The following is a 27626-nucleotide window of genomic DNA, read 5'->3' as shown; positions in this document are numbered from 1 at the left end:
CCCCCAGCTGTGGACGAGGCGATCACGTCTGGCAAGGCTCGAACAACAAACAACATCTTTACATACAGGTGAGTCTGGCATCGATCCACTTTCATACAGTTCTTCAGAAGAAGTTGTAGGGGACTGCCCTGGCATACTTGTGGTACCGAAGTAGAGTTGTCCTAGCTAGCTAATGGCTTCACTTTACAGTTTCGATGCAAACTAGATGAAACTTTAGCTCGTTAGCTCAGATTTGTGTGGATAATCAATAAAAAGAGAATGAGAGTTCCGTTCAACTTTGTTTGCACGTCGACTGCACATGTGTCAATACGACGGATTGATTTGCTAACTAGTAAACTTCGCTGAATAATCTGAATGGATTGATTGTCGAATTTATTTTTATCCACTCAAGTAGCAGAAGCTAGCACAAACTTGCAACAATTGTAATTTAAAAAAAAAAAACTTTTTGTGGAGCTATTCCTTCGATTTGTTACTTTGTATCAATCAAAATGCTGCCATAACCAGCAACCATCTGGACTCAGCCCAAGCAACAAGAAGCTTGCTACCCCCATTAAAGCACAGATTGCTGTCAATGTGCAGATAAAATATGTTTGTTTGTTTCTTGACGGCCTATTTCTTATTTGAACCTAGAAAAACCTGTAATTGTGCCTCGTTGAGTCACATGAGTGAGTAATTCCAATAGAAGCGTGATGGTCGACTAATTAGGAACCACGCGTATCATGCTGAAAACGTTCCCGTGTATTCATCGCTCTATAGTACCTTATCCTATACGTCCCTGCTGTGCTGCTGATGTAGACGTTTCACAATCAGTGTATTCCATGTCGGGAAGTCAATCATTTGGGTTCTAGGTCATTCCAGGTAAGATAAGACTGGTTAAACTCTGACCTGTGGTGTGTGTGTGTGTGTGTGTGTGTGGACGACGACAGTGGCATGGTATATAGGAGCAAGGACGTCTAAGACGCAAGCCAAATACATATTTTACTGCATTACAGGACACATACATTTGGCAAGGATTGTTAAGTTTTATTCCCGGACTACTTCTCCGGTCACTTACGCATGCATGTTCATACGTCAAGGCCATTTGAATGGTTTTATGCAAATTATATAGCTGTTAATGGGCCCAGACACGAACCGACAATGACAGCTAATTGGCGACAATGTTTTTTACGGGTGGACGTGTCCCTGCTAATGTGACATTTCTATTACCAGATAAATTAAGTGGTAGGCTTCAGTAAAGGTCAACACTTCTGCACAGCTAAGAGGCCTTGGTAAGGTCCTCATTCTCTGACTCCTTGCACCATAGGTCAATTTTTACATGCAATTGAATCGCTTCCTTATGAATGATAAATTAAAGTATTTTAAAAGCCATTTAATTTACAATCACTGAGTTCTTGGGAAGGGTAGGTCTTTTAGTTTCAGGGAGTGTGTTATGGTGTGTGTGCATGTGTGATTGGTTCTCCTATATATCTTTGTTACCCAGTTGCCATGGCAGAGCGGGTGCTGGTGATTGGCAGTGGTGGGCGGGAGCACGCCCTGGCATGGAAGCTGGCGCAGTCGCCACACATCCAGCAGGTCCTGGTGGCACCAGGGAATGCGGGCACCGCCAACTGTGGCAAGATCTCCAACTCTGGTGAGCATGCACTGAAATAGCTATCAGTCATATCAGCTCTACATACTGTATCTGTACCTCTCCCTTGTTATGGGACCACTTCTTCTGGGCCTATTTTTGTGTTTATTTTTCTCTCTCTGTGCAGAGGTGTCTGTGAGTAACCACTCTATCCTGGCCCAGTTCTGTAAAGACCACAATGTGGGACTAGTGGTGGTCGGGCCTGAAGTGCCTTTGGCTGCAGGTGAGAACCCCCCCCCCCCCCTCTCTGCTGTCCTCCAGCCTGTTCGATCTCTCCCCAATCTAGATTCAATCATCTGAAATGGTATGCCAAGCTAGCGTAATGCATTTCCACTCAACCTTTCCCTCCATTTGATTTTCTCTCGTTCTCCATTGCTCCACCTCTCTGTCTCTCTGTCAGGCATGGTGGACGACCTGTCGGCTGCAGGGGTCCCTTGTTTCGGCCCCTCGGCGCGGGCTGCTCAGCTGGAGGCCAGTAAGAGTTTCTCCAAGGCCTTTATGGACCGCCACGCCATCCCCACGGCTTGCTGGGGCTCCTTCACCGACCCAGAGCAGGCCTGCAACTACATCCGCGGGTCAGTACAGGCTGGACGGGGAAGTGGAGGTCTGAGGAAGGTGTAGAACGGTTAGAGAGGAGAGGGGGAAAATGAAGAAGGGGGGGAAACGGTGCTCCATTTTTGCAGGAAAAGATGACAACCTCAGCTGAAACCAGAGGTCCATCAGCATGGGTCACCTCCGGCTAGGGTCAGGGTCAATGCATACGAAAGGAACTAAATTCAGAGTTGGAAATGGAAAACAACGCTCCATATTTCAACTTGTCCCTGAAATTGGCTGAATTGTAATGGGACTCTGGAATTGACTGAGCCCTGTGTTTTGACCCAGGGCGAGTTTCCCTGCACTGGTGGTGAAGGCCAGTGGCCTGGCTGCAGGGAAGGGTGTCATCGTAGCCCAGGACCAGGACGAGGCCTGCCAGGCTGTGATGGACATCATGAAGGTACGCTACTAATCACTACGCCCCGGAAAACAGCCCGTCTGGTCAGGGACCGCTCGTTACATCTTCGTTACTCCACACGAGTGATTAGGGGTCAATTTCCATTACCAAGTTGTTGTTCTCTCAATGATCCCTTTTTGGCTCTAAAATACCCAGCAACGTTCCACAAACAGCCCCATTCCTCTTTTCACTGTAATCACCTTGAATATGCCAATATGTCCCTCTTCCTCCTCCTAAACCAGGGGTGGCAGCTCAATTTAACTTGTATTGGTTGCGTGGCGAATTGAACTGATAATGACTTTTTTTGTTGTTGCGCAAATCACCCGCTGGCCTGATTCGACAACCTGACTGTATCTTTGACACCCTCGTCCTAAACTGTGTTGAAAACCCCAGTCTGTCCTTTTACTCGATTGCAACTAGAATGGTGTAGGGTTTTTTTCCTCCGTAGTAGCTTCTATGGACAAGTCAGCCTTGAATGTTGCTCTCTGGGGAATTTGGCGAGATAAGGTGTCACCGCCCTGACTCAACAAATCCATCTCATTTGAAGATTGTGTGTGTCTGTGACTGACTGACTGGTCTCCATTGCAGGATAAAGCATTTGGCTCTGCTGGGGAGACTGTGGTAGTTGAAGAATTGCTGGAGGGGGAGGAAGTGTCTGTGAGTGTATTCCTGTCTCTCTCCATCTTACCCTCAATAGTTGTAACTGTTCTGAAAGGACACAGAACAGTCTAATATGTGGTCATGTTGTTGGCTTTTTTCACTGACTGCCTGTGATCTATCTCTATCTATCTATCTATCTATCTATCTATCTCTCTTTCTCTCTTTCTCCTTTCTCTTCAGTGTCTGTGTTTCAGCGATGGCTCCACCGTGTCGCCCATGCCCCCAGCCCAGGACCACAAACGTCTGCAGGACGGGGACCAGGGGCCCAACACAGGTGGCATGGGGGCCTACTGCCCCACCCCTCAGGTACACACACACACACACACAACCATTACATATGTATCTATCCTATGCAACCAGGCTACCACTGACCATTGTTTCACACGGCTCATTTGTGATATTTGAAGTTTACAGACAGAACAGACATACATATTTACATAACAGACATACATATTTACAGAACAGACACATGGATAAGGGGGCAACACACAGCATTGGACAATTGAATAATTAAGGGCTAAGGGGGGGATAACCAGTCACAGGGGGGGATAAGCAGGTCATTTACATTGCTGATGAAACTGGGGAGGAATGTTTTGGAGCCTGAGATGGAGCGGGAAGCGGGGACAGACAGGGAGATGTAGTTTTTTGAGCGTAGGCCGTAAGAGGACTGGGAGAACGTGAGGAGAGTTGTGTAGATTAGAGTGTGCTAGTGAATTTGTCGTCTGCTCGTGTGTCTGTCCAGGTATCTAAGCAGCTTCTGCAGCAGATCAGAGAGACGGTACTCCAGAAGACTGTGGACGGGATGAGGGAGGAGGGCGCCCCCTACGTGGGTCAGTGGGAAATAGTAGGCCCTTGCAGGAGATTTGGGGGGGGGGGCATAATAGTTGTTTTTCTTATGCATATCTCATCCCTCTTCCTTCAGGTGTGTTGTATGCAGGGATAATGTTGACCAAGCAGGGGCCAAAGGTCTTGGAGTTCAACTGCCGCTTTGGCGACCCAGAGTGTCAGGTGTGTGTGTGTGTGTTACGTGTGTGTTACATGTGTGTAGCGTCTCATCCTGCAATGGTCCATGACACATTGGACCCCCTGTCGCTACAGGTGCTGATGCCTCTGTTGAAGAGTGACTTATACGAGGTGTTCCAGAGCACCCTGCAGGGGAAGCTGGCCTCCAGCGCCCCCGTATGGCAGGAGGGCAGCTCTGCAGTCACTGTGGTCATGGCCAGCGCTGGATACCCCGGTTCCTACAAGAAAGGTGTCGAGATCACAGGTACCCCTACGTAACGATACCCCTGCTCCATCACATGTTGTCAATATCAGATCAGCTTACAGTCTTAACATTCCAGTATATAGCGTATCACCAACCAAACCAAACGAATGCTAGTTGTGTGTGTAAGGCCCCCTAAGTTTTGGGCCCCCTGAGAGTAAGTGACTTGACTACATTTACATAGTTGACATTTAGCACATGCTTTTATCCAAAGCGACTTACGACAAGTGCATTTGTCTAAAAAAATAAGTGAATCATCTATGCCTCAGTCATCGTAAGAAAACAACAAATCTACGCTAGGACCAGGTGTCCTTGGCAGTCACAATGCTAGAAGAAGGAAGGGTTCCTTTTATATGACTATGAAAATCTTCAGGCCGGAGATATTGTGAATAAAGGTCAGGCTGTTAGGAATGACGGGGAAAAGAGGGGGCTAATTGTATTCTCTCTTTCTCTTTCTCTCAGGGCTGGCTCAGGTGGAGGAGACGGGGGTGCAGGTGTTCCACGCGGGCACTGCACTCAAGGATGGGGGTGTGGTGTCGAGCGGGGGACGTGTCCTTACGGTCACCGCAGTGAGGGCGTCGCTGGAGAGCGCCCTGCACGCAGCCAATCAGGGTGTGGAGGCCATAGGGTTCCCTGGGGCTGTGTATCGCCATGACATTGGCCACAGAGCCATCACTCACCTGACCCAACACAGGTGTGTGTGAGAGAGGGACAGCCTGAACCCCCACACACACACACTCCCTTTTTCCCATTGACCATTTTGTCTTTTTTATTATTATTTTTTCACTGTCTTTTATATACAGTTAAATATACAGTTCTACTACAGTATCTTACTGTATCGTTTTCATAGGATTTATGACAGTGTTACATTCCAGTAGTGTCTTGAGACTTAACATTCTGTGCTGCGTAGATTTTCCAATAAAATGTTTGATTTACTTAAAATTCCAGTTTTACTTTGTATGACTTGGAGATGCTTAGATAGTTATTGAAATGGAACCATTAAGCCACTTAGCTGAAGATCCACTTCAATATCATGATGCGTGCTTTTCACTACAATGTAGACCCATTTCCTTTTTTCCATCGAAGGGTTGTTCAAGGAGAGACGCGTGTGGAATGTTGAATTATTTCAAAGCAGTATCATCTATCTATGCATTATCCTCTAATAAAGGTGGAAGTGAACTGATTTGACCGACAGACCTAATGGCTTGTTTGAACGGCCCATAGAAGAGAGATTGCTGCAGCCTAATTGGCGCTTTCTTCCGACCTCTGACCCTTGCTGTGTGTTTCTCCAGCAGAGGCCTGACCTATAAGGACAGTGGAGTGGACATTGCCGCAGGCAACAGGCTAGTGGACATGATCAAGCCTCTGGCCAAGGCCACCTCTCGCTCAGGTAGTTCTCCCCCTTACGTAGACTTCAGTCTCAGCTACTGCACAGGAGTAGGTAGAAATGGCTTCTAAAGACTGATTCAGGGTCAGGTGCTTTTCATCACCCAAATGGTTAAGAGCTGCAGAGGCATTCATCCCAGTCAGCCTATCGTTCGGCTAATCAGCCTCAAAAGCTAATTACGTTTCCTCCGTTGTGAAGTTAATTTTGTGCAAATAAATAAGGTTGTTTGTCTTGTCTGTTTTATCGTAGTTTAACAGAATTATAAAGCAAATGGTTTATTGAAGTGCCTGGCTTTAACAGATGGTTGCGCACACCGTGGCTTCTCTTCGAAGTTAGTTAACAGTTTCTTGTATTGGTGTAAACCACAGTGAAATACAACGTGTTGTGAAAGACATGCATGAATGAGTTGTTACTCACACATGATGGGGGGGGGGGGGGGAACCTTACAGTGGTATTGTTGTTCCTGCTCTTGTCCACTAGGGTGCAACGCTGAGCTGGGGGGCTTTGCAGGACTCTTTGACCTGAAAGCTGCAGGGTTCATTGACCCCATCCTGGTGTCTGGGACAGATGGAGTAGGAACCAAGCTCAAGGTTAGACCGACCCTGCCAGCTCTTATTTGTAATGACATTTATAAGAGAAACATACTATAATTCCTGTCTGCCTGAGGTCGTGGCTTCACCTGCCCCCCCCCCCCCCCCCCCCTCCCGGACTCTCTCCTCATTCTCTGTAGATCGCCCAGGCGTGCCAGCAGCACGGCACTCTGGGACAGGACCTGGTGGCCATGTGCGTCAACGACGTGCTGGCCCAGGGGGCGGAGCCCCTCTTCTTCCTGGACTACTTCTCCTGCGGGCGGTTGGACGTGGGCGTGGCCACCTCTGTAATTGGTGGGATTGCTGCGGCGTGTGGGGTGGCAGGCTGCGCTCTGCTCGGTGAGGGTCCGAGATGCACTCGGGTAGATGGTGGGGGGTCCCGAGCCTTGGACGCAAGCGCTGTGGTTGTTAGCGTGTAGATAGAGTGAGAGAGAAGATCTGAAATGTGGGCGTGCGTGCGTGTGCGCTTGTGTTACCTGAGTTTATACCAGTATCTTAATCGTGTGTGTGTGTGTGTGTGTGTGTTCGTTCAGGTGGTGAGACAGCGGAGATGCCAGGTGTGTACGGCCCTGGGGAGTACGACCTGGCTGGGTTCTGTGTGGGGGCCGTGGAGAGGAGTGCCATGCTGCCCAGACTGGGGGACATCGTGGAAGGGGACCTGCTCATCGGGGTGGCCTCCTCAGGGGTGCACAGCAACGGCTTCAGCCTGGTACGCAAGGTCCTGGAGAAGGCAGGTCTCAGCTACAGCTCCCCAGCGCCCTTTGGGAAACCTGGAGAGACCATGGGTATGTTTAATAGATGTCCTGTGTTCATTACTGTGGGAAGTACCAGGGCCATGCCCTTGTCCCGTGAAGGTCCCCCCCCCCCATTGAAGTGAAGTGTCTCCTGTTGATTGGCAGGCGAGGTTCTACTGACACCCACTAAGATCTACAGCCGTCTACTCCTGCCTATCCTACGCAGCGGAGCCGTCAAGGCCTACGCCCACATTACAGGGGGCGGCCTCCTGGAGAACATCCCTCGAGTGCTGCCCCAGGAACTGGCTGTTGACCTTGGTGAGACACACACGCCACACACACACACACAACGTCACATGAATAAAAATAATAATTCTTCAAAGGGCGGGTGTGAACAAGATACGTTTGAGGATGAAACAGGATCTTATAAAGATAATGTCTGTGTGACGTTGTTTTTGAATTTGTGTGTGTGTGTCCTTTACAGATGCGTCCCGTTGGAGCATCCCCCCAGTGTTCTCCTGGCTCCAGAGAGAGGGGGCTCTTAGTGAGGAGGAGATGGGCCGCACCTTCAACTGTGGCCTGGGTGGTGTGCTGGTGGTGTCCCCTCCGGACGCCCAGAGGGTCCTACGCCAGCTTCAGGCCAACGAGGCCTGGATTGTGGGTTCACTCGCCCACAAGCAGCCTGGTGAGGCCAGGGACAGAGGGATACATAAGTGCAGTCACATATGTTTACTCTTTGTCAGGATGATAGTTGATGGACCACACAAACACAGCTCTTGGTTTTGTACAGAATGGGCTGCATTTTCTGTTTTTGATGAAGTGTGTGTGTTTGTGTAGGAGCGGAGCCCGTGGTGATTCGGAACCTGAAGCACAGCTTGCAGGTGGGCCCCACCCCCTCCATTGACACCGAAGTCCTGCAGAATGGACCGTCTCAAGGGGATGGTATTACCCCACGCAGGAGGACCAAAGTGGCCATCCTCATCTCAGGGACAGGTGTGTGTGTGTGTGTCTCTCTCTCTCGTCATAGGTCACCCTGCCATTAGAATCCTGTAGGACTGTAATGTGGCTATCATAATGCCTTAAAGCCATGTTCTACTCCATTTACATCTTATAGTTGTTGGATTAGTCCTGGATTTGATAGTCACCTACCTCACACAATTTTTATTTGTGCATCTCGCTTCATTCAATGTTTAGATGCAGCTTTTGGTCAGCTTGTGTTGCCTGTTGAAGCCCATTAATTCTGGAAAGAAATCTTAAACACACTCGAGTCAAGGTTGTTACACCAATGTTGCTTATAATTTGACATTTGACACATTCTGCTTCGAGTCATTTGGCTGTTTTTACTTTTTTGATACGTTATTTATAACTTTTGAACCTAATTTATCTGTAGCCCACTTTTTAACCTCATTTTATTGTAAGAAATTCCAATCCAAAAGGCGGGTTTTGGTTTCTCTGTGACTGCATTTGGGCACCTGAGGCACCTAACAGGCCGATTAGTGTCGACAGCATGAGAGATCTATTACTCAGGAAAAAAGACTGATGTATCGAGTATGTTTAAAACTGTAGAACAGAACATTTTATCTAGAAGCTAAAACAGACACATTTTACATTACCATCGGCGAAGTATTTCAGAGTTGCCTTTGAGTGTTGTTATGGACTTTTGAAATATATGGTGAGTCTGACAGAAATTCGGAATCTAAATATACAATCAATGCACTTAAAAACTTTCTAGGGTGGTGTACTGCTTTGAGTAGTACCATTACTAGTGCCGGAGTGCTCGCTCCAATGAGAGGAAATGTACGATTGAATGTGGCGTGATGAACACACGACTGGGTGTCAAATATCAGTGGGGGAAGTACATCACTGTTTATGGCACTTAAATGTACTGAATGTACTGAAATAGAACTGAGTATCACCTGACCTGTGTGGATGGCTTTGTGTGTGTTTCTGTCCCAGGCACTAATCTGCAGGCGCTGATTGAGTATGCGAAGCGGCCATCCAGCTCAGCTGAGATCCTGGTGGTCATCTCCAACCGGCCAGGTGTGCTGGGCCTGAAGAGAGCCTCTCTGGCTGGGATACAAACACGGGTCTGTACTTCTCAGCCTCAGCCTGAACACTACCGCAGTGGCTCCCTCTCCTGTCCAATTAAATGAGTTATCGCTGGACCTACTCCCTCTGTACTGTACTGAAAAGACCAGTGTGGTATAAACTCACCTGTAGGCTTTCATTCCATAAATTACCTTCACTTATCCAAGCCCCCTGTAGTAAAGTCAGGGTGGTTTATTTTGATGTGTAAGCTCTGTGGTCATTATGCGTCTGCTCCTTGGTCAGGTGGTGGACCATAAGCAGTACGGCAGCCGGGCGGAGTTTGACGGCACCATTGACCGTGTTCTGGAGGAGTTTGGTGTGGAGGTGGTGTGTCTGGCCGGCTTCATGAGGATCCTTACTGGTCCCTTCGTCAGGAAATGGAACGGTAGGACCACCGAGTGGTTTCTCTTTGTAAACTGTGTGTCTGTACAAATGTTTTTTTTTGTACAGATATATATTATTTTTTTCAGGAAAAAAAGTGATGCTTAAGCAGTGACGTGTTTGTGTGTGCTGTAGGTAAACTGCTGAACATCCACCCGTCCCTGCTGCCCTCCTTTAAGGGTATAAACGCCCAGAAGCAGGCTCTGCAGGTTGGGGCACGAGTCACCGGCTGCACTGTCCACTTTGTGGCTGTAAGTACAAGTCGGCCCTGAGGGCACAATGTGGTCTGAACTGACCCAGAGCAGCAGTTCAGCTCCTGCTGTTCTTCTCTACAATGAAACATAACTTTTTTTTATTTATTTTTTTATTCTTATTCACAAATAATACTTAATTTCCACCCCAGATATTGATCTTAAAGATCCCCTGTCTCTCCCCCCCCCCCCCCCCCCAATCCTTTGACCATAGGAGGAGGTCGACGCCGGGGCCATCATCGTACAGGAGGCAGTGCCCGTGCTGGTGAGTGACACAGAGGAGAGCCTATCGGATCGGATCCGGGAGGCGGAGCACAGGGCCTTCCCTGCAGCTCTCGAGTTGGTGGCTGGCGGGGCCGTGAAGCTCGGGGAGGACAACCGCATCGTCTGGAGCTCAGTCTCACAGGGCTAAACCTGCCCCCCCCTCTCCCCCACCACCACCACCACCACACACACACACACACACACACCCCACTGTCTAGTCAGCTGAGCTAGTCCACATGCCTGTCAGTTACAATATATGACCAACATTTTTTTAAATTGACAAATCAAGGCTATGTTGAAATGAGTTGAGGCTGCTCCAAGCAATGACTATAAACAAGTCAATTCCAAATGGGTTAAACGCCAACCATGCCTTTCACTTTTACAAGTCCCTAATAATAGTGTTTCAATGGTATAGTATGGGACCAGAAAATAACACTAGGTTGCCGCGGCTATGATTGCATTCTCTGTTTAATGCCATTCCTCCCTTGGCTGTTGTCCCAAATTGTTTCCTTTAAGATGTATTCCTTGTGCCAAGGCTAAAATGTCAACAGAAACACTGCACACATTCCATTTGAACCATTATAGGAGAATGTTACTTGAAGTAGAATTTAGATTACTCCTCGGTGAGAAATTGCATGAAAGGTCATCCAATATTGTGTTTGCACTTTTTCCAGGTGGGCAGATGATTGTTGCTGTTGTATTGTGCTATCATGATGAAATGAGTCAAGGTTGCTCTCTGTATAACACTTAGTGAAAAATGCCTCAACTGTGGCATTTCTATCTGTCCTTGCATTAAACTTCCCCGGTTTCCCATGATTTCTTTTTCTTTTTTTTTATTAACAACCAATGTATATCAAACATATTATTGAACAAAAACCCTTTTGTGAGATGCTTAGGACATTGTCTTTGTTGCCAGGGTATTGGTCCACAGGGTCTCTCTTCATTTTAAAAACACCGTACAATGCACACAGCTACAGTGGGGTCTTTTGCCCAACACAAAACACTGAAGGAAAACTCACTCTGTCCTACTCGGCAGTATCACTGCAATGTTGTAAAGACAGCATTTTTTCCCCCCCAACCAACAGTGCAACGGACCCATGGGGTTGTCCTGGGGGGGGGGGGGGGTAATGTAACCAGTCCTGTACTTTTGATGAGGCCTGCAACGCTGCAAGCCTGTGGTCCTAAAGCTGCTTCTAAATTCTTGGGAAGAGGCAGCTTTTTTTTACTTACCTTGCGAGTTCAAGGTAAGGACGAGAGATAAAGGAAAGAGCAGCGCTAAAATTAATCTGACTAATCCTCGTTCACACTGATGTCACATAAAGCAACGTTTGGATGGATTTTTTCATTCACCGAACTTGCTAAAAAAACAACATATATAACACTTTATAACAGTATTACTAGAGTGGGCATATAATTGGGTTAATAAACATGTCCGAGAACATAACGAAAGTATTTTAACCTGTCAAAATATTACATTATCTGAGCAATGCATTGTGAGCCGATATTTCCAAAAACGCTTCCACAAAAGTTACATCCATGCAGCCTCTGTAAAAGGTGAGGACATTTGAAGCTCCTTAACTTCATGCCTTGTACAATTTGAACAGTCTTCCATGGCTGCTGATCAGAAGCTTCCGGGTCAGGTAGGGAGAAAGGATGATTCCTTCAGTTCAGAAGGGTATCCGAACACAGCCCTAGTCCGGTTGGGGCGGCAGGTTGCGGTTCCGTTTAGGTTGAAAGATAGGGTCACGTTTTATGGAAGCACAGCACAGACAGGCTCTCCCTTCCTGCCCGTCTGGACAGACACGTCGCCCCCTGCAGGCCTGACTCAGCCAGCACACTGATGATCTCCTCTAGGGGCAGAGATGTCAGAGTTAACACTATGCTCCATTTAGTATGGGTTGAAACTGGAACAAATGGAAAAGGCACTATCTAAACCATTAAACTACTTCCATTAAAGCTTTTATCTATCTATCAAAAAATAACATTTTGGTACCATATTACTCTGGGTATTATATTACTTTTTAGAACGGTGTAGATAAGCTTACTCAAGACAATTGAGATGTACCCCAAAATGACTTAAGTAGAAAACGTACCTGGGTTGTTCTCTGCCACGGTGACCAGGTAAAACAACCCCTTATTGGAAAGCAGCTGTGGAACCAGGGGGAAAAACCTGTCCATCACCTCTCTGCCCCGCCTTCCACCGGCCCAGGCTGCCTCAATGCCTCTGCTACCAACCTGAGACACACACACACACACACGCACACGCACACACACACACAGAGGGTGCAATCAATGTGATTGTCAAATACATACACACACTTCTAGTGACAGGGCTAGGTTCAATCGGACCGTTTCCTACCTCTTCTGATGGTGTGACCACGTAAGGAGGGTTGAACAAAAGAACATCCACTTTTCCAGACAACCTTGGTGAGACTGTGTCCACCTAAACCAGAAAATAGACATGAGGGTGGACTTCGGTCAAATTGAGGGGGAGGGAGGGAGTGAATGTGTGTGCATGTGTGTGTGTGTGGGGGGGGAGGGGGGGGATTTTACCAGGTCAGTGATTACAGGCTGCAGACTGACACTGTTACACCGAGCGGTCTCCATGGTGCACTGAGCAGCGGCAGGGTTTACATCGGTACAGCTGGAGAGAACACACACAAACACAAGTCACTGACACAAGTACCCACACAAAAATAATGTCATCATGCGATCACCTACTTCGCCCATGCTTTGGGCCTCAGAAAAACTATGCATTAAGCATATTAATAATAATGTATCATCTTTTTATCTATATCATCTTTTTTTGTGACAAAAATGAAGCGGGGTATCCGTTAAACAATTAATCAGGTTTATATGGCCTTAGCCCTACGCATAACCGCGCGCGCACACACACACACACACACACACAACTACTCACAGGTAGAGAGCTGTAGGTCCAACTACTGATGCCAGGAAGGCAGACACCACCCCAGAGCCACTACCCACCTCCAGACACACAGAGGGGCTGAATAGGAGAGAAGGTCAAAGGTCATCAGATACATGTTTTGACATGGGAGTGACAGCCAGGTAGGGTCAGGAGCCTCTCACCTCGTTTGCTGCAGCTTTTCAGCGTCTTGCTCCAGGGCGTCTATCAAGAGGAAGGAGTCCTCTGCTGGCTCGTACACATCAGCGAAGGGACCTCGCCCCGCATGGGAGTACAAGGGTGTAGGATACATTTAGGCCACCGGCAGCTGCACATATACACAACAAGAGCCGTCAGACAGTAGAGAGCCACACCCTACACAACCACGGAGACTTGGTGATGTTATTTTGCGTCACTGAATGCTATTGGTCTCAGGTATCGTCATTCTAGTGCGAATCACCTGGACTTTCATCACCAGGACTCACGCCGGATGCTTTCAAATCCCGGACATCTGAAGCCACCCCCCTCTACTGGGGTATGGAAGTTGAGCTTCCTCATTGACCCCACTATAAATATCTTACTTTTGGCCACTTTCGACATTCGCTGTTGTTGTTATTTTTCAAGTTTCAATAAACTTGTACATAGGTTAGGGGTGTCATTATCAAAATAGTTACCCGTCATCACCATCAGTAGTCAGTAGTGTGCATTTCATTCATACTAAATGGTGACAGAATCCAGTATGCCAGCCTGGCATTTTGAGTATACTCAATTTCGTAAAAACTTCATGATCTTGCCTACAAAAAAACGCCTACTAAATAGGTTGCAGCATGAACTTTCAGACATGGCCCATCTCACGTATGTCCTACCTAGAAAGTGATGGATTGTATATGTGATGAAATGTTTACTACATGGACAGAGTCGCACTATCTGTCCTAAGACACTGACGCCGGATGGTATTCTTAACCCCGCAGTAAAATACATTTATGGTCAATATTAAAATATACTGTATCGCATGTCACCATTGCAACAACACTTTTATATAGTACCACAAACGCTTTCAGTAATGTACAAGTGTTAATAAAAACAAAAGGATTAAGTTGGGTTTATGGACACGATTTACAATGTCTAATGAGTGTCATAAATTCAACGCACGCTATGTTAATGCTGCATTGACTGCAACTGGCCCCAAATCAGACAATCTAGCTACTACTTTCCTAGCACTTGTAGTAAAGTAGCACAATAATTAAATTTTCAACCACTTAATGTGCTGGGCTCATAGCCACTGACCAGAGTCTGCCATACAACATTCTATTAGGTCATCTAACCCAATCAACCTCTATCATAAAGCCAAAACATGAAACTGATGCAGTGTAGATCGCGCTATAACAGCTTGATAGCACTATGCTAACTCGTGTTATCATGCTAGAGGGTCAGTCGGGCACGTTATTCATTTGACAGAGGCCCCATTCAACCCACCACAATGTCTTGCAGACATTGTTAAATATAAAACGTGGCATAATACCTGCAACCTGGTTTGAAACATAAGTGAACGTCTAACACGTGTTGTGGTAGCTGACGTGAGTTGTTGAGTTTCCCAGTTCCTGTTGTGTTGAAATGCATTGTGGGAGTTGTAGTTCAAGGCATAACTATAGGACAGTCAGAGATACAGTTTGCTTATCGTTCTACTTTTTCTTCTTCTTCTTCTTCTTCTTCTTCTTCTTCTTCTTCTTCTTCTTCTTCTTCTTCTTCTTCTTTTTCTTCTTCTTCTTCTTCTTTTTCTTTTTCTTCTTCCCGGATTTCAGGCAGCCTTGACAAGTGGTGTCCCTCCTGACATTTCTCTAAATGTAAATACCTACCACATTGTCTGTGCATGTCATATGGTCATTATGGTTTATATGTGACTGTGAGACTGTTAGTATATTACTCTAGCCCTAAGTGTCTCATACAGACATGGGGGCACCAGTGCCAGTTGCATGCATTTGTTAACACTGCCCTGGTGATTTAGTGTAATTTAGTGTAAGTATTCAGTAAAATAATAATAAGTAATTTTCCCTATTCTTTGTCCATGGACTTTTTTTTAACAGGAGAACAGGGGGGTAGTGGGGGTGAAGAGGTCTTTAGGAGGGACCGTTAAGATGTAGCCTGAAGAGATGGGTCTTCAATCTACGGCGGAAGATTGGTAGTGACTGCAGTTATGACAGCAGTGGGAAGCTTGTTCCAACAATGGGGCGCCAGGACAGTGAAAAGCCGTGACCGAGTACTGCGGCTGCTGCAGCCACGTAGAGGCAGCGGTGCCAGGCGGCCAGCCGAGGTGGAAGAGTGGAGTGATCGGGCAGGGGTTTGGAGGCTGACCATTGCTTTTAGTGTTAGATACTCCTTCATTTATTCTCACCTAGTCTTGCATAGCCATACTTCCAAATCTTTTGGAGGTCTGGAGAATGTTAGATAAGCTGATACGGCTTGGATTGAACTGGACGGAGCGATGGGAGAATGTGCTCACAGTTTCATTGGATGTTACATTCCAAGAACCCTCCCCCCACAGGCCCGTATAAAAGGATAATCCTCACCCAACTTCAAACAGAAACTAACTGCATATTTCATGGATCCTCACATAGATAGATGTTGCTCTTTTCATCAAAATACTCTTTGACCCAGTTGATCCTAGAAGTATTGTCTGAAACAAACCATACTGTAGCCTAGTGAATCGAGACAGAGTGGGACGATACACTGCACTTACAAACCTACCACTTCTTGTGACAATGGGATCAAGAACCCACTCATGAGAGGCCATGATGCACAAGCAAATGGCAGGGTCACTATAATGATACACAATCATTCTGCTTGTCTCCTTTCCTATGGCCCTGATCTGTACAGCTCCATATGGCCCTCGTTATAACTCCGATGGTGTTGTTTTACTCATTAACAATCCCTCTCGCTCTGAATTACAGACACGACAGGGACCTATAAAAACAGGGTCATAAAAACATGTAATTAGTCCGAGCGCTTAGCGATAAGACAAACAAACTTGTTTTTTTTATTTAGACATTCCTGGATCTCAAAGAGCCATGGATTTATAGGGGCCACACACACCCAAGATGGAGGCTGCTGGAGGTGCACCTTGGATGGGCCAAGTACAACATGGGACTGGGCTGTTCGGATGTGGCTCGGAGGAGACAGTGTTATGCTTGTAGGGTTCCTTTCTCGACAGAGATCTCTACAGAGCTTCAATTTCAGTTGATCATGCATGATCAGTTTGGCCTTTGTTGATGTGGAAAGAATGTAGGATAACGGTTTGTCTTGAATCGTCTCGAGTTATCAATGTAATCTTCACTCTTCTCAGAGTTTGCATCAGCCGCCACTGGAGGGCAGTGTACATCTTTACAATTTACTCTCACCAGGCCACAAACTTGCATGCTTTCTTTGATGCTATCTCATACCTAATGTTTGCGTTGTGTTAATCTTATTTTGACGTATTTTATCATCACTGTAAACGTCTGTGCGTGCCAAATGGAAATCAGGAGGCAAGAAAAAACGGTGCATGTGCAGGTAACCTGCAGCGGGCTTTATGCCTGCAGCTACTGCGGTGCGTTATGGAGAATCACAAATTGCCAGAGTGGGAGAGACAGTAGACATATGTGACCTACTGGGATCCCGTAACCCACATACTGACTGAATGGGGGAGAATGGTGTGAAATGTGCTGTGTCAGCGTTTTGTCGCTTTTATGTTTAGATTTGTCAAACGTATTGGATTTTTTATTCCAGCAAAACTGTTAACTTCAATTGAATATGATGGCACAGAACCCGGCTTCATACACTCCCTTAGCACTAAAGCCTAATGGATACAAACCAGCTTATCTGTGCTGAATGTTCAGGGCCTCTACTCTCTTCTTCTCCACTTAGATGCCTGAGTGGTGTCTTAATGTTTGAACATTAGCAGCACTCAGGCAACTGACAGCGTTGTTTGTCTTCATCCCTCTGCCAAAACGACAATAGGCTATCGCTAACTTTACTGGGCAGCTTTTGTTGTTTGGTACAGAGTGATGTGTTCTCACTGTGCATGAAGTGCAGTTCTTGTATTTGCCCAAACAGTTTTTCTTTCGTTTTTTCTGTGTTTTTATAGGGCCGCCACCAATGTTAACCAAAATGTACACTGAGTCAGTGGACTGAGGGGCTTTTCTTCAGTGAATCAACAGGGCTGCTAACAGACTAAGGCCAACTGAGGGGGTTGTAATGTCACCTCCACAGAGAAGAAACAGCGGTTCAAATTTGAGTTTATTGAGAGGTAAGACATAGAAGGGCTTTGCAGTGGTCTCTAAGCACAAACATTTATGAAGGAACAGAATAAGTAGTTGTTGTAAATGAACTCCTGCTCTCTTCTCTCTGGAGTGTACTGGTCACTTTTGCCAGTTTGTTGGGGTACGATTTGGGGCCAGTGTAGTTCCTGAGCTAGTGCTATACTGCATAAATGTCCCCATAAATGTCTGAGCCATTAGAATATGACAGGCTGCCCAAGGCCATAAAACCCAAAGCGAGTGTGTCAATGGGAAGGTAAACTCTCAATCACTCAGTAGGGTCTTGTGATAGGAATGAGGATTTACACATACTAATTCAAGTGATGTATTATGTGATGATCTGTATGCCAATACCAGACCTATATCTCCCTCTGAATGTGTAGAAATTAGATGTGTGAGAGAGAGCATACGTGCGCAAATGTGTACATGTGTGTTTCAGGGGCCACGTGATCCAGCGCGGGACTTGTGTTATGCCCTCATTGGGTTGAACAGCTGCAGCTTGTTAAAGTCAGTCTTGCATTATACCGAAGATGAGGAGAAGAGAGGGATGAGGAGTGAAGAGAGGCTGGGGCCGGGGAGACGTGGAGGGGGGGGGCTCATATAAACAGGGTATTTGCCCTCCATTTACCAGAAGACTAATAAAAAACAATTAATGAGTTGTTTTGCTCCTAATCGTCCCCAAGTGGTACTGAGGCTATCATTTTGACAGTGAGGGCTCACGTTGAGCTGACCTGTGGCTGGGGAGTAGCCAGAGGGAGGGCAACACAACAGCAGCTCTTTCCTGCATTATCACCTCACACTTCCACTCCTCCCTCAGGGTCTCACTAATCTATCCACTGGCCTGACAGTGATCAGGCCCACTAGCCCATATGGGAACAGGTACATGTTGTTATGGCTATGACCATTAGCTGGTATGCAGTAAATGTTATGGATGACCTGTGACCACCTGTATTAGTAGTTGATAGGGACACAGAGGTTATAACGTGTGAGCCATGAGTGTTTGAATCAATCCGGTACAGGTACAAAAACACATTTCGAATGGGTCCTCTCAGTACCTGGGCTCCCCCTACGTGGAGAACTGGGAGGTGTGTGTGTGTGTGTGTGTGTGTGTGTGTGTGTGTGTGTGTGTGTGTGTGTGTGTGTGTGTGTGTGTGTGTGCGTGTGAGTGTGCGTGTGTGTGCATGTGTGTGTGTGTGTGATATAGTGTTATTAACTTGTGTGTACAGTGTGTACAGAGTGAATGATGCAATCTGGGCTATGGTTGGTTGAGAATTCATCCCCAGTGTTTTAATGACAGGTAAACCAACAGTGATATTTAATGAAAGTTGCATCATTTTTGCTGGTTCACCGTGTATACCAGGCTACCATGACCACATATGGTTAAAGGGAGAGATTGAGTTTGAGGAGGGATGGACCACACACAGATTATTAGAGCCATGTACGGAGCTCAAAGACACATCGTTCTCCATTAATGATCAATTCCCTTCAGAAATCATGGATTACCATAAATGTTTATTATGGTCATTGAAATGTTAGTTATTTTGGCTCAACAATCATATACAATTCAAGACAGTCGGGAACAGATTGTTGATGTCCCAATACCATTCATTTATGGATTGACACAGCAATTGGTTCTTTTCAATTTGAACTCTCTTATATAAAATGTTTGCTTCAAAAATGCTCAATATTGAGAATGCTCCATACATGGGGCCGTGAAGCCTTGTGCAGATTGTGCTACAATAACAGAATCAATAGATCATCTATTTTTGTACTGTCCATCAGTAGCTCACTTTTGGAGTCTGGTCCAGGAATGGTTGTAAAGTCATAATATCACAATCTATATTGTTAGGGGATCTGAAAAACCAAGCCTATTCATTGGGAAATGTAATTATTCTCATAGCTACAATATTTATTTTGAGGGAAATTTCAGCAGAATATAAATCGATATAATACAAATAGAGAGGTTCAAGACCTTTGTAAAACATAGGATAAAATAAAAGGATGGATTGCAAAAGGGAAAAGTAAAATAGTAATATACTTGGAAAGACGGGTTAACCTGTGGACATCTGAAGGTTGGAATTCAAATTGGAATAACCAATTGATTAAATGATTCACTTATGAATTCAATACAGTTGTTAAATATATGTACCTTATGATGGAATGTACAGGAAGTAGAAGTATAATTATTATTTTCTTTTCATCCATTAGGGGAGGGTTCGGGTAGGGGGAAATTATAGACCTTAAATTATATCTAATTTCAAAGCTGATCTACCCCTTAAAAAACCGTAAAAAATAATGGGATATAATGGGATGTCCATGATGTGGATGCAGTGCTGAAACAGGTCAGATCGTCCCGTTCTCTGTACTGTCCCCTCCCCTTTCAAAGAACACTCAGGCAAAGAAGGCACTCATCAAATGAATTGGTTTTATACTTTATACACACTTACTTATCATGTCAACATTCTTCCCAACTGGCTCCCTTTCAGGGTTTGTATGTCAAAACAGTACAGTCCCTATTATGAAGTAGACCTTTAGTTGCACTTATCATCAGTAAGAACAGTCCTGAAATGAAGCAGATAACTATAATTAAATACAGGCATTCAGGCAGTTTGGCTTGCTGGATCTCTGGATGTCTCCAGTTGGTACCTTGTATATTATCAGCTGATAGTGTCTGGTATTATCAAAGCAAAAAGAGAGCAAAAGAAAAGGATATTAGAGTAAAACAAATGAAGGGATTGTGCCAAGGTTGCTAGCTACAGTATATGGTTTGGGATATGGCTATGGACACAAGAAGGAGAGGTGAAACACACATAGTATTCATTATAAGTAATTGAAACCATACAGTACATATCCACATACATGTTTCAAACACGTGTTTGTCTGTGTTGTTTTCTCATAGTGGAAGTCATTATGGCTACGCCAATTAAAAACAGACTCATGAGTGTAATTTACAACAGGAAAAGAAATAGTGGAGGTAAGAGAACCCAAAACACACACAATTAGATATTTTCTGATGAGGGCTCTAGCAGTGAGAATCTTTATTGGTTTGTGATACAGCACACACAAAAGGAACAAACACAACACACACACACACACACACACACACACACAATGGAAAAGCACCTCAGAAACTAGTCCCTGATGACAAAGTAGAACTGTAGGCTATGATGCAGTACAGTATGTTAACATTCTGTTACTATGGAAATGGAATGTTTCTATTTTGTTCATTAGTAATGACAGCAGTACAGAATTCAGGTCTTTATGATGCTTCATCCTTTATGATGCTTGATCCTTCATATAAATGCCTGTCACTAACAATGCAAACATTCCACTCTGACTAGAATCCCCTTCAGTTCATCTTAACAAATAGCTATTTAAATTTCAAGTGCTTAAAATTGTATTCTCAAACTGAGCTATGGAATCGAGTAGCACCCCAAGGGTGTATGGACCCATAGAGGTATTTATTTTAAGCTGATCATATTTGTACAATTCCAAAGTGTCTGTGTGATACGATATGTCAATCTGATTAAACTGTTCTGTATAAAGAGCTTCTGCCAAAGCAACCGGTATCTGCAGACCTTGCAGACCTGCTGGCAGGCCAAATACTATGAATCACAGGTAAGACTCACCCATAGAGAACGAAGAACACCCCATATAGTACAATAATATATTGTCATTGATATTCAGGGTGACCAAATCACAAAAGAAACATTATATTGAAAGACAGATCTAAACAAATAGATCTTAGTGCACTACAAACTATAGCATGTGATATGTGTAATTAAAATGTCATGAGAAGCATATGACTGAAATGTTTCCTCTTGTAGTCCCCTATTGTCTCATGTGTAACCGTTGTCTTGCAGAAGAAGGGCATGGTTCATTTTCTACACCTCCAGAAAGAGGGCAATGTCCCAACTCATATCACCCCAGAGGACATGAGTGACTGGCTGGTCGCTCAAGGGAAGAAAACCTTGAGGGAGAAGTGAGTACAGCGTGTGGCCTCATGTCCACGCACACGTCACTGCCATTCTCTGCCAAAGGCATTTAAGAGAACATTGATAAAAAAACAACAGGGAGATTGTGTTGTAGAGAGAGTTAAGTTGCCCTGTGTTTTATTTGAAGGTTATGGAGGAGTGCTCTGGAGGAGGGCAACGACCTTGTTAAATTGGTAAGAGTAACGTCCAAAGGATTGTTAGTCAAAGCCACATATTTACAGAGTTTGGCAAGCTCTGTTTGATGAATGTAATATCAATGTGCACCATTAGCACCAAAGTTTCAATGACTATGAAATTCAACTGAGAATGCCCAAAATAATACAATTGATATAAAAGGTTTGGTGCCAACATGGAGGACAGTTTATGTTCTCCACTTGCCATGAGAAGTAGATCAATTCTCTATTACTATAACATTTGTGCCAATCTTTTTTCCTAATTTCTAATGGAAACTAATGATACATCTGTGTCCTGTATCAGGCCTGGGAGTTGAACACAATTCTGAAGATGCGGGACATGGAATATGAGGCTCTTGAAGATCTGCTGAGCATGGGGCCAAGCCACACCTGTGCTTCCCTCGCTGATTCGTGAGTCATATTAATTTGCCGCCTTATTGAGGATAGCTCTCTATGTAAGGTGCTTTCTCTAGGACAGTGACTGCCGATGGCACTTGTTCTTACAACCAGTAATGCAAGACAATGTTCTGGAAGCATATGGATGTGATAGGTTAAGCATTAAATTATGTCTTTGCTCTTTCTCTGGCTTTCAATGTTGTTTTAGGGAACCATACATCAATGGCTTGGTCCAAAAAGCTCTCGACACCCTTACTGAGAATGTTGCCAAGGAGCCCAGCCAGGGCCTATCCAGCCCTGAACTGGTGGTGGTGGAGATCATCCCCAGACTCCTCCAGGCCTTTTGGCCCCACCCTGCAGACGGCGACAGTAATAATATCATGTTTTCTGTCACACTCAGTGAAATGGCTCTAGGTTTGGCCACATCGGTCATCAAGAAGCTGGCGTCTGCTCTGAAGGACCCCGCCCCTCAGGCCCTCTTCTCACGCCCCATTGGTGTGCTCCTGGTAGAGTCCCTCCACAGGAGCATTACATCCATGTTCAACCCTGGACAGCTGAGGAGGAAACTCTTTGTTTCCTCTGTGACCGATGTGGTCGCAGCTGAATTACAGAGGATGTTTGAGGCTCCAGCTGCCACCATCCCCTTGGAGGAGGTACCAGTCTCCAGCCTGGCAGAAGACACAGCCCCTCAGGCCACCAAAGGTGTGGACGTGGCCACACAGACTGAGGAGGAGATGGAACCAGCTGAGGCGGTACCACCTACCAGCGAGGTAAGCTTTGGTCTTGTCAGCCATGTCCAATCGAAGGTTTAGTGGACCACATGATCAGATCGTACATTGAAAAGAGGGTAAAATGTATGTTCTCGGTTTTCAGACCCTCGTTGAAGAGAGCATTAAGGCAGAGAGCCAGGGGGAGATAAACAGTCTACCAGCAGAGGAGAAGGCCAATGAGGTAAGCACTGCCCATACTGTAGTATTGTATTGACTGCATAACCGAGCTATGAAATGTTTAACTTAGTTCTTCTGCTGTTTTCAGACCCTCATTGATGCCACCTTGGCTGCTAGCCAAGACAAAATGGAGGTGCCAAAGGAAGCCATCAGTGTCCAATCAGGTACAAGAGGTTACACTAACACATTTCTGATAATTTCCTTTCATAACAAATGTTCTCTTTAATTAAGTATGGTAGATATTGACACGCCTTCTTGTAATTTTCAGATGAGGCCCAGGTCAAGGCCAAGCGGAGCGTCCTCTACAGGCTGTGGAGGGCATTCTGCTGCTGTGGCAGCTCCCAGGCCAATGATGACTGAATATAAAATGGCAAAAAACTAGCATTGGTACTCCAGGCCATCATCAGGGTCAACATCTCTATCAATAAAGCATTCATTTTGCATCGCAATTGGTGTCAATTTTAGCTTTTTATCTGAGCATGTGTATGAAGGAAAGGTTGAGCTGGTTAATTAAGTGGTATTGTTTGTCTGTGGTATTAACTGTATCTGTAGAGCATTCACAATATGCCATTTGCATTATACTGTCATAGTAGCCACCGTACCTGCTACTGCGCATGGGCAGACCTCTATGGCTCAGACAGCACTCATGTTACCGCTTATGTATGTCCTGTTAATCCATTATGTTATTCCAAAAATACTGTTCACTTTATAAAGTGTTCCCTCCGTATGGACATTCACATGGTGTCAGAAGTAAACGCGGACATAATGGACTGTACAAGTTTTGAAAAAGGAGAAGGAAAATCAACTCACCGATCGAGTGAGGACAACGAGCTGACAAGCTAACGTCGCAAGCTAGCACTAGCAACGAACGGAGTATCGTGATTGCTGACGGATTCCGCAGACCCGACCCACTCATCTTCGATGGGAACGTCGCAGAGAACTGGCGAGTGTTCGAACAAGAGGATGACATTTTCATTGCAGCGGCACACTCCTACAAGTCATCCCTCACACAGGCGTATATTCTCCTCAATCTAGCAGGATCGGAAGATATTGAACGCGAGAGATCATTTGTATACGAGGCGGAGGTAAAAGCACCCGGAGAAGGAGGAGCAGTCATCACGCCCGCTGAGTCAAAGGATGACCCGGTATGTTTTTATGTTTTTGAGCACACCTTTTGGCCGTTACAGATTTCTCAGGATGCCATTCAGAATAAATGCAGTCAGCGAGGTGTTCCAGCTCTCAATGGAGCAGATATTCGCCGGATACCCCTATGCCATCATCGTTGACGACATGATCGTCGGAGGCCGCAGTGAAGCAGAGCACGACGCAAACTTATGAAGGTGCTCGTCCGCACGCGTCAGGTGAATCTGAGACTCAACCCCCTCAAGTGCAAATTTTTAATGCCTCTCTGTAAACAGCAATGTGGTGGTCGTACATTTGCGCATGGACACCTAATCCACATTTTTTGTGTTGCCGCTCCAGACGCCGGCCGGCTATCTTTAAAGAGCACAGTTCTTCGGTGTACCAGGGGGCGCTATGCTTGAATGAGACTACCCTGGTTTTGAGAGGGGCCAGCTCATTCAGGGTTCTGTTGAGAAAGCTGTTGTACAGTGAGACTGCATCCTCAAGTGAGCTTAAAACTAGTCCATTATGACAAAGTAGAACTGTAGGCTATGATGCATTACAGTATGTTAACATTCTGTTACTATGGAAATGGAATGTTTCTATTGTGTTCATTAGTAATGACAGCAGTACAGAATTCAAGTCTTTATGATGCTTCATCCTAAATGCCTGTCACAAATGGACACATTCCATCAGCATCACAATAGAATGTAAACATTCCACTCTTACTAGAATCCCCTTCAGTTCATCATTACAACTATCTTTAGCAAATACCTGTTTCAGAGCTATTTCAATTTCAACGACTTCAAATTGTATTTTCAAACTGAGCTATGGAATCGAGTAGCATCCCAAGGGTGTATGGACCCATAGAGGTATTTATTTTATGCTGATCATATTTGTACAATTCCAAAGTGTCTGTGTGATACGATATGTCAATCTAATTAAACTGTTCTGTCTAAAGAGCTTCTGCCAAAGCAACCGGTATCTGCAGACCTTGCAGACCTGCTGGCAGGCTAAGTACTATGAATCACAGGTAAGACTCACCCATAGAGAACGAAGAACACCACATATAGTACAATAATATATTATCATTGATATTCAAGGTGACCAAATAACAAAAGACACATTATATCTAAAGACAGATCTAGAGAAATGAATAGCGCACTACACACTATAGCATGTGATATGTGTAATTAAAATGTCATGACAAGCATATGACTGAAATGTTTCCTCTTGTAGTCCCCTATTGTCTCATGTGTAACCCTTGTCTTGCAGAAGAAGGGCATGGTTCATTTTCTACACCTCCAGAAAGAGGGCAATGTCCCAACTCATATCACCCCAGAGGACATGAGTGACTGGCTGGTCGCTCAAGGGAAGAAAACCTTGAGGGAGAAGTGAGTCAGCGTGTGGCCTCATGTCCACGCACACGTCACTGCCATTCTCTGCCATAGGCATTCAAGATAATATTGATCAAAAACAACAGGGATATGTAGAGAGAGTTAACTTGCCCTGTGTTTTATTTGAAGGTTATGGAGGAGTGCTCTGGAGGAGGGCAACGACCTTGTTAAATTGGTAAGAGTAACGTCCAAAGTATTGTTAGTCAAAGCCACATATTTACAGAGTTTGGCAAGCTCTGTTTGATGAATGTAATATCAATGTGCGCCATTAGCACCAAAGTTTCAATGACTATGAAATTCAACTGAGAATGCCCAAAATAATACTATTGATATAAAAGGTTTGGTGCCAACATGGAGGACAGTTTGTGTTCTCCACTTGCCATGAGAAGTAGATAAATTCTCTATTACTATAACATTTGTGCCAATCTTTTTTCCTAATTTCTAATGGAAACTAATGATACATCTGTGTCCTGTATCAGGCCTGGGAGTTGAACACAATTCTGAAGATGCGGGACATGGAATATGAGGCTCTTGAAGATCTGCTGAGCATGGGGCCAAGCCACACCTGTGCTTCCCTCGCTGATTCGTGAGTCATATTAATTTGCCGCCTTATTGAGGATAGCTCTCTATGTAAGGTGCTTTCTCTAGCATAGTGACTGCCGATGGCACTTGTTCTTACAACCAGTAATGCAAGACAATGTTCTGGAAGCATATGGATGTGATAGGTTAAACATTAAATTATGTCTTTGCTCTTTCTCTGGCTTTCAATGTTGTTTTAGGGAACCATACATCAATGGCTTGGTCCAAAAAGCTCTCGAGACCCTTACTGAGAATGTTGCCAAGGAGCCCAGCCAGAGCCTATCCAGCCCTGAACTGGTGGTGGTGGAGATCATCCCCAGACTCCTCCAGGCCTTTTGGCCCCACCCTGCAGACGGCGACAGTAATAATATAATGTTTTCTGTCACACTCAGTGAAATGGCTCTAGGTTTGGCCACATCGGTCATCAAGAAGCTGGCATCTGCTCTGAAGGACCCCACCCCTCAGGCCCTCTTCTCACGCCCCATTGGTGTGCTCATGGTAGAGTCCCTCCACAGGAGCATTACATCCATGTTCACCCCTGGACAGCTGAGGAGGAAACTCTTTGTTTCCTCTGTGACCGATGTGGTCGCAGCTGAATTACAGAGGATGTTTGAGGCTCCAGCTGCCACCATCCCCTTGGATGAGGTACCAGTCTCCAGCCTGGTAGGAGACACAGCCCCTCAGGCCACCAAAGGTGTGGACGTGGCCACACAGACTGAGGAGGAGATGGAACCAGCTGAGGCGGTACCACCTAACAGCGAGGTAAGCTTTGGTCTTGACAGTCATGTCCAATCGAAGGTTTGGTAGACCACATGATCAGATCGTACATTGAAAAGCGGGTAAAAGGTATGTTCTCGGTTTTCAGACCCTCGTTGAAGAGAGCATTAAGGCAGAGAGCCAGGGGGAGATGAACAGTCTACCAGCAGAGGAGAAGGCCAATGAGGTAAGCACTGCCCATACTGTAGTATTGTATTGACTGCATAACCGATCTATACAATCAAATACAAATGAAATGTTTAACTTAGTTCCTCTGCTGCTTTCAGACCCTCATGGATGCCACCTTGGCTGCTAGCCAAGACAAAATGGAGGTGGAGAAGGAAGCCACCAGTGTCCAATCAGGTACATGAGATTACACTAACACATTTCTGATCATTTCCTTTCATATTGTAACAAATGTTCTCTTTAATTAAGTATGGGAGACACCCCTTCTTATAATTTTCAGATGAGGCCCCGATCAAGGCCAAGCGGAGCGTCCTCTACAGGCTGTGGAGGGCATTGTGCTGCTGTGGCAGCTCCCAGGCCAATGATGACTGAATATAAAATGGCAATAAACTAGCATTGGTACTCCAGGCCATCATCACGGTCAACATTTCTATCAATAAAGCATTAAAAAAGATTAAGATTAAGTGGTATTGTTTGTCTATGGTATCAAGTCTCTTTTTATTTTCCATGATTCAGGTTGGAACCCACTTTGTGTTTGTGAAACATGACGTGTCCATTTATAATAACTTGCTCTGGATACTTTGACTTTGACGCACAAATAATATGTTGTCTAACAGGAAAGGTAAAGGCAGAGTTTGTTA

General features: G+C 45.3%; 2 protein-coding genes across 3 annotated transcripts; one reads left to right on the top strand and one right to left on the bottom strand.

Annotated features, from left to right (window-relative positions):
* Positions 1-9: 9 nt before the first annotated feature.
* On the top strand, positions 10-11046 carry gart (phosphoribosylglycinamide formyltransferase). Of its 2 annotated transcripts, none has more exons than XM_083680350.1 (22): positions 10-68; positions 1481-1630; positions 1755-1850; positions 2028-2202; positions 2510-2621; positions 3207-3275; positions 3459-3584; positions 4021-4108; positions 4201-4286; positions 4377-4545; positions 5005-5236; positions 5838-5932; positions 6410-6519; positions 6660-6858; positions 7053-7304; positions 7419-7571; positions 7738-7938; positions 8091-8246; positions 9210-9340; positions 9585-9726; positions 9858-9973; positions 10188-11046. In XM_083680350.1, exons 2-22 carry the CDS (start codon positions 1486-1488, stop codon positions 10383-10385), a joined length of 3051 nt encoding a protein of 1016 aa, XP_083536476.1. In that variant the 5' UTR covers positions 10-68; positions 1481-1485; the 3' UTR covers positions 10386-11046. The 2 variants fall into 2 exon arrangements, with proteins under 2 accessions (XP_083536476.1, XP_083536475.1); XM_083680349.1 differs by having other exon boundaries at positions 5835-5932.
* Positions 11047-11055: 9 nt separating this feature from the next.
* Positions 11056-14739, bottom strand: hemk2 (HemK methyltransferase 2, ETF1 glutamine and histone H4 lysine). The gene is made up of 7 exons (XM_083680353.1): positions 14665-14739; positions 13328-13470; positions 13158-13244; positions 12791-12881; positions 12597-12680; positions 12331-12472; positions 11056-12087 (listed from the first exon to the last, which is right to left on the bottom strand). Exons 2-7 carry the CDS (start codon positions 13453-13455, stop codon positions 11981-11983), a joined length of 639 nt encoding a protein of 212 aa, XP_083536479.1. The 5' UTR covers positions 13456-13470; positions 14665-14739; the 3' UTR covers positions 11056-11980.
* Positions 14740-27626: the final 12887 nt, after the last annotated feature.

The sequence above is a fragment of the Argentina silus genome (genome assembly GCF_951799395.1).
Source record: "Argentina silus genome assembly, chromosome: 11".
NCBI classification, from domain to species: Eukaryota; Metazoa; Chordata; class Actinopteri; order Argentiniformes; family Argentinidae; genus Argentina; species Argentina silus.
Note: the sequence above shows the minus strand (reverse complement) of the source record. Positions and strands in the feature narration are given on the sequence as shown.

Excerpts from the sequence above, each read along its gene's own strand:
- gart (XM_083680349.1), top strand. The coding sequence starts at position 1,486 with ATGGCAGAGCGGGTGCTGGTGATTGGCAGTGGTGGGCGGGAGCACGCC. Across the intron at positions 1,631-1,754 it reads TGGCAAGATCTCCAACTCTG|AGGTGTCTGTGAGTAACCAC; the intron begins GTGAGCATGCAC and ends CTCTCTGTGCAG. Across the intron at positions 5,237-5,834 it reads ACTCACCTGACCCAACACAG|CAGAGGCCTGACCTATAAGG; the intron begins GTGTGTGTGAGA and ends GTGTTTCTCCAG.
- hemk2 (XM_083680353.1), bottom strand. The coding sequence starts at position 13,455 with ATGTATCCTACACCCTTGTACTCCCATGCGGGGCGAGGTCCCTTCGCT. Across the intron at positions 12,882-13,157 it reads GGACCTACAGCTCTCTACCT|CTGTACCGATGTAAACCCTG; the intron begins GTGAGTAGTTGT and ends TGTTCTCTCCAG. Across the intron at positions 12,473-12,596 it reads TGGTCACACCATCAGAAGAG|GTTGGTAGCAGAGGCATTGA; the intron begins GTAGGAAACGGT and ends TGTGTGTCTCAG.